Source organism: Neolamprologus multifasciatus, chromosome 19 (genome assembly GCF_963576455.1).
Source record: "Neolamprologus multifasciatus chromosome 19, fNeoMul1.2, whole genome shotgun sequence".
NCBI classification, from domain to species: domain Eukaryota; kingdom Metazoa; phylum Chordata; class Actinopteri; order Cichliformes; family Cichlidae; genus Neolamprologus; species Neolamprologus multifasciatus.
The window spans coordinates 9,152,170-9,171,581 of NC_140457.1; the positions used below are offsets into that span (position 1 = coordinate 9,152,170).

At 39.4% G+C, this 19,412-nt stretch overlaps 2 protein-coding genes across 3 annotated transcripts; both read left to right on the top strand.

Annotated features, from left to right (window-relative positions):
- Positions 1–9,946, top strand: rbm25a (RNA binding motif protein 25a). 2 transcript variants are annotated; one of them, XM_085143379.1, is made up of 18 exons: positions 1–195; positions 467–594; positions 1,016–1,065; positions 1,294–1,464; positions 1,905–1,962; positions 2,322–2,482; positions 2,739–2,933; positions 3,058–3,141; positions 6,219–6,475; positions 7,068–7,179; positions 7,301–7,390; positions 7,503–7,576; positions 7,680–7,830; positions 8,033–8,435; positions 8,541–8,845; positions 8,939–9,037; positions 9,140–9,187; positions 9,467–9,946. In XM_085143379.1, exons 2-18 carry the CDS (start codon positions 489–491, stop codon positions 9,557–9,559), a joined length of 2,457 nt encoding a protein of 818 aa, XP_084999505.1. In that variant the 5' UTR covers positions 1–195; positions 467–488; the 3' UTR covers positions 9,560–9,946. The 2 variants fall into 2 exon arrangements, with proteins under 2 accessions (XP_084999505.1, XP_084999506.1); XM_085143380.1 differs by having other exon boundaries at positions 3,061–3,141.
- A 1,304-nt stretch (positions 9,947–11,250) lies between these two features.
- On the top strand, positions 11,251–19,333 carry slc39a9 (solute carrier family 39 member 9). The gene is made up of 7 exons (XM_085143402.1): positions 11,251–11,814; positions 11,938–12,046; positions 13,637–13,843; positions 14,216–14,284; positions 14,662–14,747; positions 16,303–16,437; positions 16,674–19,333. The coding sequence occupies exons 1-7, from the start codon at positions 11,719–11,721 to the stop codon at positions 16,905–16,907; spliced, it is 936 nt and encodes a 311-aa protein (XP_084999528.1). The 5' UTR covers positions 11,251–11,718; the 3' UTR covers positions 16,908–19,333.
- The last annotated feature ends 79 nt before the right edge of the window (positions 19,334–19,412 follow it).

Below are 19,412 nucleotides of genomic sequence, written 5' to 3' on the forward strand. Positions count from 1 at the left end.
TTTTCCCATGATTCATTTCGGAAAAGAATCGGTCCCAGTTATTTGTATCCGTAGAGGTTCTCGTTGCTCACCGATGAAAATTACAACGCAAATCATTAGCGTTGGGCTTTTCTGTCAGTTGACTTTAACTGGGCTTTATTTGGACAATTAACTCCGTAATTAGGCTCCAGTTTTATTTTACTCTTGGTGTACCAGGTAGGTAAATCCGTGCTTGACCGCTGCAGCTAATATTTAGCAGCAAGGCCACAGAGTAGCGTTAGCCAGTCTCAGCTAATTTAGCTAGTTAATGTAGCTGCTTTTACGTGGGTGAGCAGATATCCTATCTGCTCAGTTGGTCATACTAACGATCATTTTGTCTATCCTTGTGAAAAATACTACTGTCACGATCTTAACAAAAGCCCGAGGACATAAAGAAATGTTCCTCTGATGTTTTGCTAATTTGCTAAATATCTTTTCTCCTCTGTAGGTAGGTTTCTGGAGTCTTCAGGATGTCGTATCCTCCTCCGATAAACCGCCAGCAGATTGGTATCCCACAATTACCACCCAGGATCCCCCCTCCACAGTATGCAGGCTTTGCTCCTGCAGTCCCACCAGGTATTGAAAAGTTTTTTAAACTTGCTCTGTAGCCTTTTTAAGGAACACACTGTGAAGTGGCAGCTCTGTGGCATTCAAGAAAAAGCAGCAGGGTGATCTAAATCTACAACCACATAATGTGGGTGAAGCATCAGTTGACGGTAGAATATCTTTGAAAATGAGTGCACATAGATAACTGTTGAGAAGTAAGATACCTAAAGGCCCAATAAACTGACATAACTTAATACCCCAGAGAGAGAGAGAGATTGAGGAATGTTACAGGAAAATTACCTTAACATTTAATATTCAGAAAATTAAATGTTAAAATTGCAGATCACTTTTTTTGTTATTGACTTTGGAAATTTTACATGCAGTTATGCATATTATCTGTTATAATATACATAACACCTGACTCAATGCTGTATTTTGTTTCTGTTTTCAGGGACTCCTATGATACCGGTTCATATGGGTGTAGTGACCCCCACACCCACAGTGAGTTTGAAGCAGGAGCATTCTGAATAACCTACTTACTATTAAAAACATAATACTTGCCCATATTAACAATGATGCCTGGTGGAATTCTTTTTTTATTATTATATAGTCAAAGAATAAAACCCTTATGCTCGCTATCGGTTGCTTGTTGTATTTGCATTTTTTTGGTTTGCTTTGGTGTTACTCTGAATATGAGTGACATTTGCATACATCAAATTTATTTTGCAGGTGCTCGTTCCAGCCACAGTTGCTGTAGCACAGAAGCCGATGACTCCGAAGAAAGAGCCTGGCACGATCAGAGCCAAGGATACGGAGGACGGTGGCGGCCCCACCACCACTGTATTTGTGGGGAACATTTCTGAAAAGGCATCTGACATGTTGGTCAGGCAGCTTCTGGCTGTAAGTTTACTGTTACTCAACTGGAATAATCCCGTTAATGTACGTTAGTGATCTTTTCATGTGAAACAATTATCAGTTTGGTATAAAATTAGTCTGCAGCTAGACAAATCTTTATTTTTCATGAGAGCACTTTAAATATTTAGAGTTTGCAGTCATAATAATATTTAAAAGATGACAGTGGTTCAGGAGTTGCAGGTGACAGACATTTATTCTTGTTTTAGTCAAATGCAAATCTCCAACGTATAATAAAAGTAAAAAGGAGTGAGGTTTTCATCATATTTGATCACTATTTGAGTCTCTCAAATAGCCAATTACCAGGAAGTATTGTTATAGGGATACAACAATAGTGTTTTATATGTGATCATTTGCTTGTTAATTATTGTCATTATCTGGACTACTAAACACAAAAAATCCTTGTTTTCTGTTCTCTTTGAATATAGAAATGTGGTATTGTTCTAAGCTGGAAAAGGGTCCAGGGTGCCTCTGGGAAACTTCAAGGTAACAGCACAAAAATAAAAGTACATTTTAAACCTTTTTTGGTGTTTGTGCATGGAATGGTGCACAGGGATGACACTCCTAGAATTTTAAATCCTGCTAAACACACTTACCCTCTTATTTATCATGCTTAAAGACATATTTTCATATGTTCATTTTATGTATGTGGTTTGTGGTCATTTCTCTGGTATAGTCAATCAGTGATTTGGAGAATTAGGACATTTGAAGTTGAATGTCAGATTCTTGTTTTTCCCCATACGTTTACTCCATTTTTTCTAACAAAAAAAAGTTATCAAATATCTTCGTGGGCTGAATTTGAAAACCTTGTGAACTAACTTTGTTTTCGTCTTAACTCCTGCAAGCTTTTGGTTTCTGTGAGTATAAGGAGCCTGAATCCACACTGCGAGCCCTCAGACTCCTGCATGAGTTGCTCTTGGGTGATAAGAAGCTGTTGGTGAAGGTCGATGCCAAGACTAAGGCTCAGCTAGATGAGTGGAAGGCCAAGAAGAGGAGTGCAAATGGGGTATGCTGCTCATCTGTCTTTTATTTTGACTGTTCCTTTTCTTTTGGAAGCTACATTTAGAGGTCACCACAGTGGCTCATCTGCCTCCATCTCATCGTATTCCTAGCGTCCTCCTCTTTCACACCGACCCACTCCATTTCCTCTTTTATTAAATCCACAAACCTCTTCTGAGGTCTTCCTCTTTTATTCCTTGCAACTTAGCAAGCTGGCAGCCTTACCTCTCTTGTCTCCAAATCTTTCTCGATCTAATCAATAGGGAGTCGGTGGCAGCGGGAAAAACGGGGATGAAGACGAGGAGGAGGTTCTTGATGAGGAAACCCTGCGTAGAGACCAGGCTGTGAAGGGGGCAATAGATGTCCTCATCCGAGAGTATGCAAGTGAGCTTAATGCTCCCTCACAGGATCCTGACAGTCAGCCTCGCATCAAGAAGCGGAAAGAGAAGAAAGAGGAGGTAGTCCTTGCATGATGCACACGGGGAGGAGAAGGGGCTGGAGCATGGCTCTGGCTGTTGTAGTTTTAATTTTTTTTGGAGTGCTTAGTGTGTTTGTTTCCTTTCTCTCTTCACTTTGTGTAAGGAGGATATCAATGCCATGGAGATGGAGGATGACAAGAGAGACTTGATTTCCAGAGAGATCAGTAAATTCCGGGACACACACAAGGTAATGTATCAGACTGCTCTTGTTACTGTGTAATTTAGGTTTTGAAGAAGAAATCCTCCACATTTGTTAGTAGAAATTCCTCTAACGCAAAATGGATCTGCAGTTTAAGACTATTCTGTTTCTGTCAAACAAAGTCTTTTGGTAGTCAGTAAGTTCTTAGAGTAGCTAGTGGAATTCAAACGGTACAGAACGTAGTTGATGTTGATTTATGATCCATTAATACTTCAGCCACCGATTGATTACTTTATAGTACGTGTCAGTATTTCCAAACTGGCCATGAGTTGTCACTGTTCACAGTACTGATTGAGACTAAAATATTTCGCTCTTCACAAGCTAAATTCATCACACAGAGTGCATGGACACAATGTGAAATTCCAACCAAAGCTAATCTATTGATTAAACCCCACCAATATGGTAGAGTTCATTTGGTGACTAGAGCAAGATGAATCTCAGAATCTCAGCTTTGGAAAAAGTTGCGAGGATAGGATGTAAGTATGATCTTTTATTTCTTCTCTACTCATTTTGGGCGCTCCCTTCTGGAGGGTTTGCAGAGGGGCAGCTGGCTCTCAGTCGACTTGCACCAAGGTTGTCAAAAAAAAGTAATGCTGGACAAATTCCTAGCAGGTTGTGATTACGTTTATTATGTTTAAGAAGGTCGGGCAGCTCAGTGAACCTCTGCATGTCCTCATATGATAAATAGCGTGTTTGAAAAACACACAGAGCCTGAAAGAGCCTAACCACTGCAGCAGTTTGAACTGCAGCCTGTAGTATTACTGAAGCAGGGAGCGCCCCTTCACAGCACTCTGCGGTCTGAAGACTTGCAAGGTAAGTAATTGCTTTGCTGTTTTTGTTTTGTTTTTGTTTTTTTAACCCTTAGAAATTTACACCACAATGGGACAATGCATAAATAAAGTATGCAAACATAAATAAGGAGGAATAAGCTGCAGGGATATTTTAGTATGAATACCATTCAACTGTTTTCTTTGTCGCTTTTTAAAACAAGGTTCTCTTATCAGTAGTATGCTATTTTTAAAAGAAGTTATAGGGCCCAAAAAGTTGTGTACTGGAACTGAGGACAATTGATGTTATATACTAAAAAAAACGGCCATCAACAAAGGGGAACAAGCCTCACACCACATCAAACAGACAGTATGTTAGGAACCTGCTCATGGCAATGTTTTAAAAATTGTTTTCCAACTAGTATGTTTCAAACTCCCTACTAACTAGTTTAATACAGGAGGTAAGTTGTAGGTAGGTTAGGGAAAAACTGTTTCAAAACAAATAATGTGTATCTGTCAAAGCCTTGCTTTCGGAGCAAAGGTAGAAGTGCTAAAATGGTGTGCTGACTTTCGAGACTTTAGCAGACTTGAGTTAAATTACAGTTTTGTAGTTTCCTCCTCTGTGGTCCTTTTTTGCTTTTTGTTTTTTTAGTTAATAGCTGTCAGACCCACGTTTAACATGTGGTAGTTTATGTTGTTAACCAGTCCAGATCCACAAAGCTACCAGCTGGAATATTTAAAAAAAAAAAAAATCAGCCACAGGTCTGTTTGAACTGTGGGTCTGACTCTGAAGGGTTTATTTTTTACATTTTTTTAAAAAAATTGGGTTGGTGAGACCAGACAGACACCACAACCTGGCGGTAAGACTGCTTCACTAATTTCTTTGTGGCAAAATGAAATGCAGTATCTGATTTGCATTGACTTTAAAAACAAACAGATGTGGATGCTATTTATGTGGATGAGTTGTAATAAGATGAAACTGCTTCACAGGAATCGTTTGGACTTCTTTTTTTTTTTTCCTGATTATATTGACTTTGCTCTTGACCTGCTTTTCCTTCCACATGTAGCCTGTAGGATGTGTAGGGGCAGAGAAGTGCTGAAACCCTAGTTCATCATCTGTAAGTTTTGCACCAGTAGCTCCAGAACAGACTGTGGAACATGATTTAAATGTTATCTAGTGAGAATGTAGAAAAATGGGTCATACTTTGTTTACTGAGATTGTCAATGGACGGCTGTGAGAACCAGTGAGCTGTGATTGCCTTTACAGATAAATAAAATGGTGTTCACATTATTATTTAGTAGTTTGGCTTCATACTGAAGTCCCACACTGCTCTAGGGGATCACTTACACTGCAGTCAGGCATTGCTTTCCTCCTTCTCAAATGACCATGTAGAAAACACGTGGGGGCCGATTATGTAATTTACTTAGTTACGCCATTTGCCGTGTTAAGCTTAGGCTTGTTTTAATCCACTTGGCACCTATAGGTAAAACCAGTGCATTATATAGTGGAGATCTCAAGTTTATAGTTGGATCTTCATGACCTTAAGTTAAAAAATGTTCAAAGCTGGCTTCAGTTTGTTGTTTTTGTCTTTTTTTACTTACCACAAGCCATATGAAAAACCCCATTTCCAGTAAAATCCTACGCATATGCATTTCAGGTCAAATCTGTCCCTTATCCGCAGTCACGAGTACACTTTGAATTGGAAAGCATTCAGATGCTGGTTTGACCAGTGCTTATTTGCCTTTTGATATCAGATAATAATCCCAGATCACCATAGAGCCCATCGTAACAGCAGAGGTTGAGTTGGCCTGTTATTTATTCTGTAAAAATCTGATAAAGAAGGGAGGTCAATACTGGAGCCAGAACAAGAAATGATCTCTTTGCACAGGAAAAGAAGACTGTAAGTGTTTACAATAACACTGGAAATGTTTCTTTGGTGAAACCCCTCATATGAGCTGTGACATCCCCAGTTTGTTAGGTATTTCAAGAATATACTGTCATTTATGGTTTTATATAAGTGTGTCCTGAAATGAGCAATATATACATTAAACCTGCTCAAGCTGCGGACCACTCTTCCTGGAGGAAACCACTTCCTGACTTGGAGCAGCCAACCTCTCCCCAAACAATGAGTCATGGTAGAACGTGAGCATTTCTGAAACAGGGAGTGTAAACCATTTTTGCCGATAACTTGTTTACATTTATGTAATTTAGTATGATGATCTTTTTTTTTTTTTTTTCTTCATCTTTTGCATCTTCTAATGCAGTTTCCTTTTCTCTTCCCATGTGGGCTCCTGCAGAAATTGGAGGAGGAAAAAGGCAAAAAAGAAAAGGAACGCCTGGAGCTGGAGAGAGAAAGGAGGGAGAGAGACAAAGAGCGGGAGCGGGAGAGGGAGCGCCGCGATCGCGAGAAAGAGAAGGAAAGGGAGAGAGAGAGGGACAAGGAGCGGGAAAGAGACCGGGACCGCGAGCGAGAGAGGGATCGTGAACGCGAGAGGACGAAGGAGCGGGAGCGGGAGAGGAGTCGAGATGTCAGCGAAGCTCGCAGCAGATCGAGGTCCGTTCTAATGCAAGATGGTTTGTTCTGGCTCACACACAAACGGTTGTGACTCATTTAAAGGGTCGTCTCTTAATTCTAACAGTTTGGACTTTGAGAAATCAAAAGGTCGTTGGCTCCAGCTGTTTCTTACAACAGACCTCAAGATCCACTCATAAGTTTCTCCACATGTGTTATGACTTATCAATGCATGTGGCATAATACTGGTAACATAATTTATTATCTGTGATATAAAGATATGCTAGATATGAAATCTTGTTCCCCACTTCAGAGATTTGCAAGTGTTGTTTGTTTTTTTTTTTTGTTTTTTTTTTAACACTACAATGAAAGACTCATTTAGTAGCTGTATATGAAACCAATGAGGATTTGTTGGAGGCTGTTAAGGAACTTTTTATTTTTGGGGAGTGTTGTGTTCAGTTGATTATTTGTAGAAAATATCCATATCACAAAATAACTAATGAAAGCACTGTAGTGAAATGTATTCAGCAGTTGGCACTGGCTATGGGCAAATACCCTTGAAATGATTGTGTTTCAACTTCATTTGATATAAAGATGAACTTCACAGATCAGTAACCCATTATTATTTTAACAGAGAGAGGTCTAGAGACGATAAAAAACGCGACCGCGAAGAAGATGAGGAGGACATGTATGAGCGGCGGAGACTTGAGAGGAGGCTTAGAGATAAGGAAGCAGCTTATCAAGAAGTATGTTTATCATCTCTCCCATTTTGATTTGATGAAATGTTCATTTAAATAACTGCACATAAATTACTGTTAATGTTTGACCGATTACTGATTGGAATTTCTTTTCTGTGCCTTCTTAAAGCGCCTGAAAAATTGGGAGGTCAGAGAGAGGAAGAAGGCCCGTGACTATAGCAAAGATGCTGAGCGAGAAGAAGAGAGGCGTCGTGAAATGGTATACAAGAATGCATGCCACGCTGCATAAAACGAGTTTTAGACTATTTATTATTTCAGATATGTGAAAACAGAAGGCTTGATTTACTGTTTCATTTTGTGCATAAAATCAGATGAAAGAAGCCAAAAGGCTCAAAGAGTTCCTTGAAGACTATGATGATGACAGGGACGACCCAAAATACTACAGGTGACTATGTTAATTTGCATTTTAAAATGTTTTAATGCTTTTAATGCCTTTTATCATTACTTAACGTTAATGCTAATCTTTTTTTTTTTTTTTTTTTTTTTAGGGGCAGCGCATTGCAGAAGCGCCTTCGTGACAGAGAAAAGGAGATCGAGTTGGATGAACGTGACCGGAAGAGGGAGAAGGAGGAGCTGGAGGAAATTAGACAAAGACTTCTCGCTGAGGGTCACCCTGATCCTGATGCTGAATTACAGAGAGTAAATCCACCTGGAACTTTCCCTAACCTCTGACAAAGACATTTGATAGACCCAGAGATCTTTAGTTTGTTTTGCAGAATTACAGCTGAATTCCCCATTTTCTCTTTTTGCTTGTTCTGTAATGATGTTTGTGCATTTAATATTAATATGCCAGTCCACCAGTCAACAACAATATTGCTTAATGTGTTACATATTTGTGTAGATGGAGGAGGAAGCAGAGCGCAGACGACAGCCACCTCTGAAACTTGAACCGGAGGAGGATGTGAACCAGGAGAAAACTCACAAGGAGCGGGAGAAGAGGGGGTCCGGAAGGCCTGTGGAGCCGGAGCCTCAAGTTCCCCCGCAGCATTCAGATGACGATGTGGAAGAGGCAGATGAAGATGATTACCGCGATGGCGAGGACTCACAAGAAGCCAAGCCGCAACTCAAACCCGCCATGCGACCAATCACCACTGCTCCCTCTGTGTCTTCTGCCAGTGGAAACGTTACTCCAAACACCCCCGGAAATGAGTCTCTTTGTGGCATCATAATTCCAGGCGAGAACACTCCAGAGGTCCAACCTCCAGAGGAACACCGGCCCAAGATTGGCCTCAGCCTCAAGCTGGGTGTGTACAGCAACGAAGCAAAACACACATACAGATCTGTTGTTTAATGGCACTGCTTTCTCCCAGAGTAAATAGTATTTCCTGATGATTTTTTTTCTCCTACAGGTGCCACCAACAGTCCGAGTCAGCTCAGCGCAGGAAAGCGAAAGAAATTAGCAACTGTGGACAGTGTTTTCAACAAGTTTGACGAAGAGGAGGCAGATGAGCAGCCTCGCAAAAGGAAACTGGTTCCACTGGACTATGGTGATGATGAAAAGAGTCTGGGGCTTGATGGAGCAGAAATTTCAGGGGCCAAAGGCAGCATTAACACAGAGGAGAAACGGAAACACATAAAAAGCCTTATAGAGAAGATCCCCACTGCCAGGCCAGAGCTCTTCTCCTATCCTTTGGACTGGGCAATGGTTGATTCGGTAAAAGGCTTGGCATATTTTGAAATTACACTTATTTTCATAGCTTGATATTTTAGTTATTGGTTATGTTTTGTTTTGATTTGCTTTCCATAGACTCTGATGGATCGCCGCATTAGACCGTGGATTAATAAGAAGATTATAGAGTACATTGGAGAGGAGGAAGCTACATTGGTTGATTTTGTCTGCTCCAAGGTCAGTTATTGTCCTTTGAAGTTTATCTGTATCTTTAAGCTTGTGGTGTTGAATTGTTGGGCTTGTTGCACACTCTAGTTAATATTTTTCTTTTCTGATCAGGTAATGGCGCATAGCACTCCTCAGGGTATTCTTGATGATGTTGCTATGGTAAGTTGAACTTTGCCTGGATCCTAAGTCTTTAAACATCTTACATATGTAATCCATCTTTTGGGACTGAAACCCAGTTGAATGGTCCTTGAATGGTCTGTACCACACATTGTCGATTAAGTGGATGACTAACCAAAAAAAGGAAAAACTGTCAGTTTAAAACCAGACTGGTCTGTCTTAAAATGGTTGGCGACAGTCACATTGTATACGTATGCTGACTCATTGAATACATTCAGCTTTGTAATATATAGTATGTTTAACTGAACTGTTTGTCTTTAGGTTCTTGATGAAGAAGCAGAAGTCTTCATAGTAAAAATGTGGAGGTTACTGATATATGAAACAGAAGCAAAGAAGATTGGACTGGTCAAATAAGTAAACACGACTCTCTGACTCACTTCCTGAGTTTTCAGTTCTACTGTCTGCAGTCTTCTGGTCCAGCAGACTGTGAACATGCCCACATGGCGCTCCATTCCATCGGCAAAGAGCTGCTGCCTTGTGTGTATGTGTGTGTGTTTGTGAGAGAGTGTGCGTGAGAAAGTCAAAATCGTGAACTGAAAGGGTTTGGAAACTAATGTGCTGCATGGAAAAGAAAACTTTGGTTGTAATTCTTTTATTTGTTAATGCTGTTCAGGAAGAATTTCATCCATCTGTTCTACAATGTGTTGGACACATTCTGCTTTAATTTGGTGGTGTTGTTTGGAGGCACTACTCCATTGTGTGAACTAATAAACATGCTTTTTTTAAAAAACAAAAAAACAATATCTGTTTTTGTTGATTGTGTTGTTAATTATTATTAGCTGTTTTTGAATTAAGACATTATTTTCAAACACCAAAAACTTAATTGGGGTCACTTCCATAGTCAAAGGAACCTTCACAGACATACTTCCATATACAGATGTGATTACTGCAGTAAATGTATGTACGTGGTTTACGCCTTCTGACCCCTATTCTTTTCAATCACCTCTCTCAAAGGAAACATCTGTAGTGCTCTTTGTTGGCATGAAGCCATACTTATATTTTCTGGTCACCACCTTTTTTTACTTTATTTCGATGCAAATAGGTTTTCTTTTATTATCATCTTATTATCTAGACAAAGCATATGATAGGATGCCCAGAGAGGAACTGTGATATTGCATGTGGAAGACTGGAGTGGCAGCGAAGTACCTGATGGTGGTATAGGACATGTATGAGAAAGATTGAGAGTGGGGTGCCACATCAGGGTTCAGCACTGAGCCCTGTCCTTTTTGCAATAGTGATAGGTAGGTGGGAAAAATAAGGTCAAGCAGCAGTGTCTGTGGACTATGATGTTCGCAGATTATGTTCCCTATTCTCCCTACTCTGTAATGTAAAGTAGGAAGCAGGTGGAAGTGAGTTTTGGAGAGAAGAGCAATGATAGAAGTAAGGGACTGTCAGTTAGTTGGACATGTACAGAGAAGGGATAGTAGGTATGCTGGGAAAACGATGATGAATATGGAGTAGCCTAGCAGGAGAAGAGCAAGACCACAGAGGAGTCGAGGATGCAGTGAAGAAAGATGCAGATGGGGTGATGTGATAGAGGAGGATGCTAGGCAGAGGGTAATATGAAGTCAGACCATTAGAGCGAGTAGACGGAAGAAGATTCAAGAACCTTTATTTGTCACATGCATAGTTATAGGAGTACAACACGCAGTGAAATGTGTCTTGACACGCTCCTCGACTGCAAAAAGAGAACATTATATACATTAAGTGAATATTATGTACATTAAGCAAATTAAATATAACAATCTGGAAATTTTACATTGAAAATCTAAAATAATATTAACAATTTTCCTCCAGTGTATTATTTATTTATAGTCATATTTTACGTTTAAGTGTATTATTATTTGCAATAAATAACTAAATAAACAAATAGCCAAACAAATAAATAACACTTTAAAAATCGCACAAAAATAAAAACTGCAAATTCTCTTACAGAATCTACTGTTGGTGTTTATTCTTGTTTTTTTCCCCATGTTTATCACTTGTTGCTAAAATTGTCACATTACTTCCTTATCTTTTCCAGCGAGTCTCGCGGATACGTGGCAGGTCGCCTAAACTCTGACCCGGAAGCATTTTGATCAGCTCCAAACAAGAAGATGTTCAGTTAGCCGGTGTGTTGACGCTAACCGAATCGGGAAGTTGCAATATTATTCTGACAACTGGACTTGACAGAAAATATGCGAAGTATCAGTTGTTTGCACTGGACGGTTACCGTTTCCGGGGTTCTTTTTCATTAATATCGAAAGGCATATACATACTGACGCTAGTTAGCTTAGCTTTGACTGCGTTACCGAGGCCAGTGAGAGACACACTGACCAGTTATAAAGTGGATGTTTAGCACCAAACCGGGTCGGTACCGAAAGTGGGTCGTGACGTGTATTGAATTAACCACCAAAAAGCTAATGTTCTTGTACTTTACCGTCACGAGTAAAAGTCCGTGCTAAAAGCGCAGGGGGAGGTTGGATTTGATGGTATAGCTTAGCAGTAGGTTAGCCGAAGAGAAAAGTGCAGTCATGGACGATTTTAGCTCGATCAGCCTGCTGTCCCTTGCGATGCTGGTGGGATGTTATGTGGCCGGGACGATACCTTTAGCGGTTAACTTCTCAGAGGTAGGTTTGTGACATACGTATGCATGTAGCTAACTTTAGCTACCAAGCTATCATAAAATGGACTGAACTTTCAAACAATAAGAAGCTACTGTGCTTAAGGTCTGGGTCTCTGACTTTGTTTAGGAGAAGTTGAAGCTGATCACTGTGCTGGGAGCAGGGCTGCTCTGTGGGACTGCACTTGCCGTGATCATCCCAGAAGGGGTCCACGCACTTTACGAAGAAATCCTTGAAGGTAGGGTTTCTTGGTGGAGATGGAAGGTTTGCTCAGATCATGAATGGACAGACAATTAAGAATTAACTACTGTATCAATAACTGTAAGACAACGTAATAGTCATGATTTTTTACGGACTGCAATATCTTTGGATTTTGCACGTTTGAAGATAAGCTCATTCGGTTATTTTAGTCTATGACTCAGAAAACTAGTAATGATGCCTTTCACAATCAGCCGGGATGTGCTACAGCTCTTAGAAATATGTGTTCCTTAAGCTAAGAAATACATGGATGAGTTGCGAAGCTCAGGGCATCCACTGTCATATTGGTTTATTTCTAATGTACAGTGTGTTTCAGAGGCTGCCATGGTGAAATAGTCAAATAAACATAAATAAGTGATAAACGTCTCTCCTAATCCAACAGTAGATAGATTAAATTAGTTAGCCGGTTAATTATCAAGAAAGGACACCAAGTTTTCCCTTTGTTGTTTTGCTGCTTTTCTCTTTGATGTGTAATGTAATTGTAATCTTTCTTGGGTTGGTAGTCAGACAAAACAAGTTGTTTAAATACTTCCAAAAGTGATCACAATTTCAAATGAGAAGCAAATTGTTTTGCCCCCGCCACACACAATTTTGGCTGCTTCCTGTAAGTTAAGAAAAAAAAAATCTTGATAGAAGACCTTGAGCTAATAATTGTTTTGTGTTGCTGATTAAATGTATTTATTTTGTCTGTTACTTGAATAAACTGTACAAGGTGACATACTCGTACTGTTTGTTTTGTTTGACTGACAATACAAAACCCAAAGATATTCAGGTTTTCCTTCATGTTGAATCAACTTGTTAATTTCTTTTATGTACATTCAACAGCAATGTAGATTAAACAGTTGATTGACTGAACCTTTTTACAGATAATTATATGTTTCATAATTGATTAGTTGACAAATCTTTTCAGCTGTCATTTAAGTTTCATTAAGCCTAAATTCACCAAGGCAAACAACTCTTTTAATATGGTCTTCTTTTCAGTTCTTGGTACATACATTAAGTACAAATCAGAGTTAAAAAATGAAACAAAACTGAAAACACACACACACATTGTCAATCAAATGCACTGGTGTCCAGATTTGTCCCCCATCCCCCCAGTCATTCTACTGAAAGTAAATGAGTAATTGTAACTTTCAGCTGAGCATCTTTCCCAAGTGTCTGTTCTTTCCTCATTTCCTGTCAGCTTCTTATTTTATACACTTTATAATGCAAAATCTAGAATAGTCTTTAGATGTTTGTGATAGTGCTAGATTCCTTCATGCTTGCAACAGGCTTAAACTGAAATATACCAGAGGAAAAGTAAGTAGAGAGCATGTAGACCAATGATATAGGTACATGTGCTTGTGTACATTGTAACAGTATGAATTTTATTTAAACAGAGGAAAGTAAAGTACAACATCCTGAAATCAGTTTCTGCCAGTTTCTGACTTATTGTCATTTCCATATCAGCAGTATTTATGATGGTCTCTGTGCTGTGTGATGGAATTTTAATTTTAAATGTCTTTTGTTCTGATGCATTAACGTATTTGTGTCTTTATCAGACTATTTTTCTGCTGATTTTCTCTTTTAGCAGGTGGACACCACAGTCACGGCCAGTCTGCAGTTGCAGAAGCTTCCGAGGGAAAGGGTGAAGCAGAGGCAGCTCTTAGTGCTAGTGGGAAGCATGAGCACAATCAAGAGCAGCTCCATGCCTACATTGGAGTGTCTCTGGTTCTAGGCTTTGTCTTTATGCTACTGGTGGACCAGATAGGTAGTTCTCATGTTCACAACACTGAAGGTAAGCATTCAGATAGCCTTAGCCAGAGTTGGTTAGGGAAAAGCAGCAAAAGCAGCTTCGTCATTAGTCTCTTCTCGTCTTATTCTCCTTGAAAAATAAGATTGAATTAGACCCAAAACACATCCAAATGGCTCAACTGCTAATTCTGTTTTCCCAGATGCACCCACACTCTGCACTGAACAATTTCAGAGATCTTTATTTAAGCTGATAATACTCTTCAAAGTCTGCCAATGTTGTGGTGCTATTTAACTCTCAGTGTGGACATAGTGGTCCATCAAGATTATTGATTTGTTTCCTTGCCACAAACTGTTTGAGTTGTGTATGTGTGTGTGTGTGTTTGTTTATTTATTTATTTATGTTTGGTTGGTTTAGATCCAGAGGCAGCAAGAGTTGCTTCCTCCAAAATCACCACCACCCTGGGGCTTGTGGTCCATGCTGCAGGTAGGTCGGATTTTATATCTTCTGATAATGCTACTGTACACAAAATAAATATTAAATAATATTTAATGTTATATTAATTAATTATATTAATATTTAATCATAAATACTAAATATGTATTTACATTTGGTGGAACTCATGAAAAAGATGTAATTTTATTCTGTACCTGAGTTTGTTACTTCAGAATACTATGAATTTAATTAAGCTTTAAATTGTTTTAATTTGGAAAATGTATACACAAATGTTACTTTTCAGTTCAAACAGTATTAGTTTCTTTTTACTACAGTAGTTTAATCCAGATTTTATTGCTGTTTTAATGACGAATCATTGCTTTTAAGTGTTCCAGTAGTTACTGTACCTTTCTGTTTTCTGCCTGCAGCTGATGGTGTTGCATTGGGTGCTGCTGCCTCAACCTCTCAGACCAGCGTTCAGCTCATTGTCTTTGTAGCTATCATGCTGCATAAGGTAAATATACATCATATATAATGCAGTCAGTGGTTGATTTTTTTGTTTGTTTTGTGTGTATACGCATACTGGCATCTTAAAACTAAAGTTTGCACAGGCCTGTGAAAAACTAACAAGCCCAGTGATTCAGTAGCTTGTAGAACTATCTTTAGATGTGATAACTTCAGTAATTATTTTCTGTGTGACTTTATTAGTCTCTCATACATTTGGAGGATATTTTCCATGTGTTGGACTTTGCAACACTTTGATTCTTTTTTTCCAGTCATTCTGTTGCATTTTCCAGTGTCTTCCAAGCTTTAGTTGTCAGACAGATGGCCTTACATTTGACTCTTGAATACTTCGATTTGTTTACCAATGACTGCAAGGGGTCCAGGTCCTGTGGCTCCAAAACAAGTCCAAATCATAACTTCTCCACCACCATTCTTCATAGTTTATATGATCTGTTTTTTTCTTGATATGCTGTGTTTGATTTTCTCCAAACCAATGTGGCGCTGTGCATTATGGCCAGACATCTCCACTTTAGTCTTGTCTATCTAAAGCAGCGGTCCCCGGGCCTTGGACCGGTACCGGTCCATGAGTCGTTTGGTACTGGGCCGGAGAGTTGAGGCTCAGGTGTGAAATGTATGGTTTTCAGGGTTTTTATCGGTTTTCAGCGTTATTTTGTTATTGTATTTATCGTTAACTCTGTTTTCCTGGGTCTTTTCACGTGTGTTATGAATAAATCTTCTTTTTTTCGGTACCGGTACTAGTTTTAATTTGTTGTATTTATCTGCGACACATTAAAGGCCGGTCCGTGAAAATATTGTCTGGCATAAACCGGTCCGTGGCGCAAAAAAGGTTGGGGACCGCTGATCTAAAGGACATTGTTCCAGAAGTCTTGTGGGTTGATCGGATCCAGTTTTGGTAACTTAAGCAAGGCTGCCATGTTCTTTTTAAAGAGAAGATTCCTTCTGTTAGCAACCCTTCCACAGAACCTATACTCATCCATTATAGGTTTTGTGTTTAACATTTAAAATTGTAACTGAGGGCTGTAGAGTCTGGGATGTAGCTCTTGGTTGTTGTTTTTTTTGCAATCTATCTGGGCACTGTACAGTCTGACCCTGAGATGAATTTGCTGTGTTGTTCATGTCTAGGAAGATTGTCTGATATCTTGAATGTTTTCCTCTTGTGAATAATCATTGTCACTCAAGGATGATGGATATGTTTGCTTGTTGTTGTATAAAATGGACCTACAACCCTTCCTAGACAAACAGTTGCTTCTTTAAGATCACTGCTGATCGCTGCAGAGGAGTAAACTGACAAAACAGCTGCATTTATAGAGGTGCTTACACTTAATGATGATCAATTACTACTCCACCATAAATCCTAAGGAAGCAGTAAGGGTGTCTTGAATTTTTGCAGGCCTGCAAATGAATTAAATTTAAGTACAGCTACTGACTTTATAATACACAGAGGATTTCTTTCAGCATTAATTTGCACATTAACTGGTAAAAGAATTGATTGTTGTTTGCTGCAGTAAATTGCTATATAAACTCTTCTGTTTTGTTGATTGTAGGCGCCAGCAGCATTTGGTCTTGTATCCTTCCTAATGCATGCCGGTCTCGAGAGAAATCGTATCCGCAAACATCTCTTGGTCTTTGCCCTGGCAGCGCCAGTCCTCGCCATGCTCACATTTTTAGGTCTCAGTCAGGTAATTATTATATTTTTGCACTGATTTGTTTTCATTTTGCTAGATGTTTAGTTTTCAACTGTTTGGTACAATACAGTACTTTGAAGATCTAGATATCCAGCTGTCATCTTACTAGTCTGTATTGTGATTTGTACACTACTGCCCAAATACTACAAGGACATTATTTGATCAACATTAGAGTCACTAGAAAAGGAGAACTTTAAGCTTTACACTGTTCTTGTCTCTTCCCCTCTTAGAGCAGCAAAGAAGCACTGTCAAACGTCAACGCCACAGGTGTCGCCATGCTTTTCTCTGCTGGCACATTCCTCTACGTGGCAACGGTCCACGTTCTGCCTGAGGTCGGGGGCGGCGGTCACAGCCACGCTCCCGCGGGAGGAAACGGAGGGAAGGGACTGAGCAAGGTGGAGGTGGTAGCTCTGGTGCTGGGCTGCCTCATTCCGCTGGTGCTGTCCATCGGTCACCATCATTAGACCCACAGCTCATGATGGATTTTAGATGGGTGTACAGGAGAAAGAAGCTGAAACAAAGACTTCAATCACGGTGGATTCAGATGTCTTATTGCTTGGTGTCTGTTAATGGATCTTGTGCAGGGACTTCTTATGACTTGAAAATGAACTCGAAGCAGGGAACGAGTGAAAATCAGAGTTGCTCCAGTGACAACCAGTGCACATGATGACATTTTATCTAATGACACTGACAACAAAGTATAATGCATCTACTGTATGTATGCATTAATTCCACCAGGACGCCAGAGGTGGATCTTTTAGATGAGTTCATTTAGGTCACTGTGGATTTTTCAGTGTTGCGTTATAGTGCTTGTCCAAGTCAAAAAATAGCCCTGATTTCATTAGAGACCTTCTACTAGATGGCAGTTGCACAGTGAGATTTAGTCTTGATTAAACGTGTGATATCTCAAAAGCAGTGAAACTCACTTTTTTAAAAATAATTGTATAGAGTGTAGATAAATTAGCAACAATACTGATGGATTGGATCTGATTAAGTGCCATATTAGCAAGCCTGAAACGGATCTCTGAAGAGGATGGCCCCAAAACAATACTGGCTTGTACAAGATGTTTTCTTCTTGCCAGAGGAGGTCATGTTTTCACAGTAGATCAGACAGATTAACCAGCAAGATGCTTGTAACAGTTTTTCCGTGGCTAGTGAGTTTGTCTAGTAAGTGGAGAGTCCGGCACCGCTAGAAAAATCAGTTGTAACAAGCTCTTTCTTTATGCGACACAGTTTCCTTTAAATCCTGCATAACAACAAACACAACTAGCCTCCCATCTGAACATCAACTGTCACTTTTCTTTAAAATTTCTTTAGTTTATATTTAAACTTGGGATAAGTCTGTGTTGTAGAGTGTTTTCAGGTGGTGGAGGGATTTGTCTTGCTCGAGGGCATTCATTGGGTAAAACCTTTTCGGGCACAGGAGAACCGACCTGTTACAGATTGTTTGAGGAGAATTATGAGCAGCTGTTTCATTTTATTTGGGTTAACTCTCTATTAAGTAATTATACTTATAGCAATAATCACCAAAAAGTAAAATTGAGGCCAGGTCACTTCTTTGCCAGCAGTGCAGCCAAGTCTGAAATGTGTACAGAGGGTTTGTCTTGATCATAAAGGTGCTCGTTATGTCATTCACGCACCAAGATCGGAAAGTTAGAGGGTCCCAAATGCTGCTCTGCCTCAGTTACTTCTCTGCTCCAGTACCATTAAAATGTAAGTAGGCTGATTTTGGATATCCTCTGTATCACTGTGCCTGCTCACAGCAGAGCTCGCGTGTTTGTATATGTATGTATACTGTACAAAGCAACTTCTTCCCTCCACAATCATCGGGATTTCTTGTGTGAGACAGAACTGCTTACTCTCAATTACAGTTTCTTTTTTTTTCTATGTTGAACTTTTGGACATCGACGAACTCGCCTTCGCAGTACCAACTCAACAAGCTACAGACTGACTTGAGGAGTCAGTCTGTAGCTGACTTTGATTTATGTATACATTTAAGGCTTTTACACACGACCTGTGAATTAATTCTAACTTGTATGAGAAGAAGCACGCCGTGTTGTTTTAGGCTTTGTTTTTGTTTGTTTTGTTTTTTGAGTGACTGTGACAGAAGGTGGGGTGAAATTGCATGCAGACCAGAAGCTGCATGACTGTTTTGTTTTTTTCTGGGAAACTGTTTGTGCGTACTAAAGGGAACTGGGAACCGTCCCCCTCCACTGTGATGCTTGACAACTTGGCACACTAGTAGGCAGCCTCATTATGTACCATTATATCTCTGTAACTTGAGTTACTACAACAATCTACAGCTTTTTTTTTCATCCCTTACAGAAAACCTTAAAACTTAATTTGGGGTCTGGTTTGTGGCTTGATTAAATTTAATTAACATTGCAGTCAAAACAGGGAAAAAAGCTTTATGATGGTTAAATAGCCTCTTAAAAGTTTGGAGAGTAGAGTTGGCTGCAAGATATCTCTTTATAACTTCTTATTCAGAATGTAGTTTGTTCACACATGATCCCATCAGTTTCAAAAGTATAAAAGTTTGTTTTTTTTATTAATATTTCAATGCAAGGCTTCATCATCTTTTTCTCAACAGCCAAAATACTGGGGTTTAATTGGCTGAAGGCACATCCCCTTCAGATTTAAAATGATCTAAATGCATTTTATGATTAAAGATAAAGGCTCATATTGGGGCTGATTATCCCAATCAAGGGGGGTGGGGGATATCAGGCTGATAGTTGTATAGTTAATTTCTTTGGAGGTCGGTGTGAATCTGTTTTCTTTTCTTTTCCTATCATTCCTAAAGGGGTCTGCCTTATTTCCATACTTTGATTGTAAAAATCAGTTGTAAAGGAGCGTGTTTTATGATGACTAAATTAAAGTTTTTTTAATTGGTGATGATGTCTGATCATTTAACTTAGAAACATAATGGGTCAGTAACATGTTTTGGTAATTTCTTTAGAGCCTGAATAAAA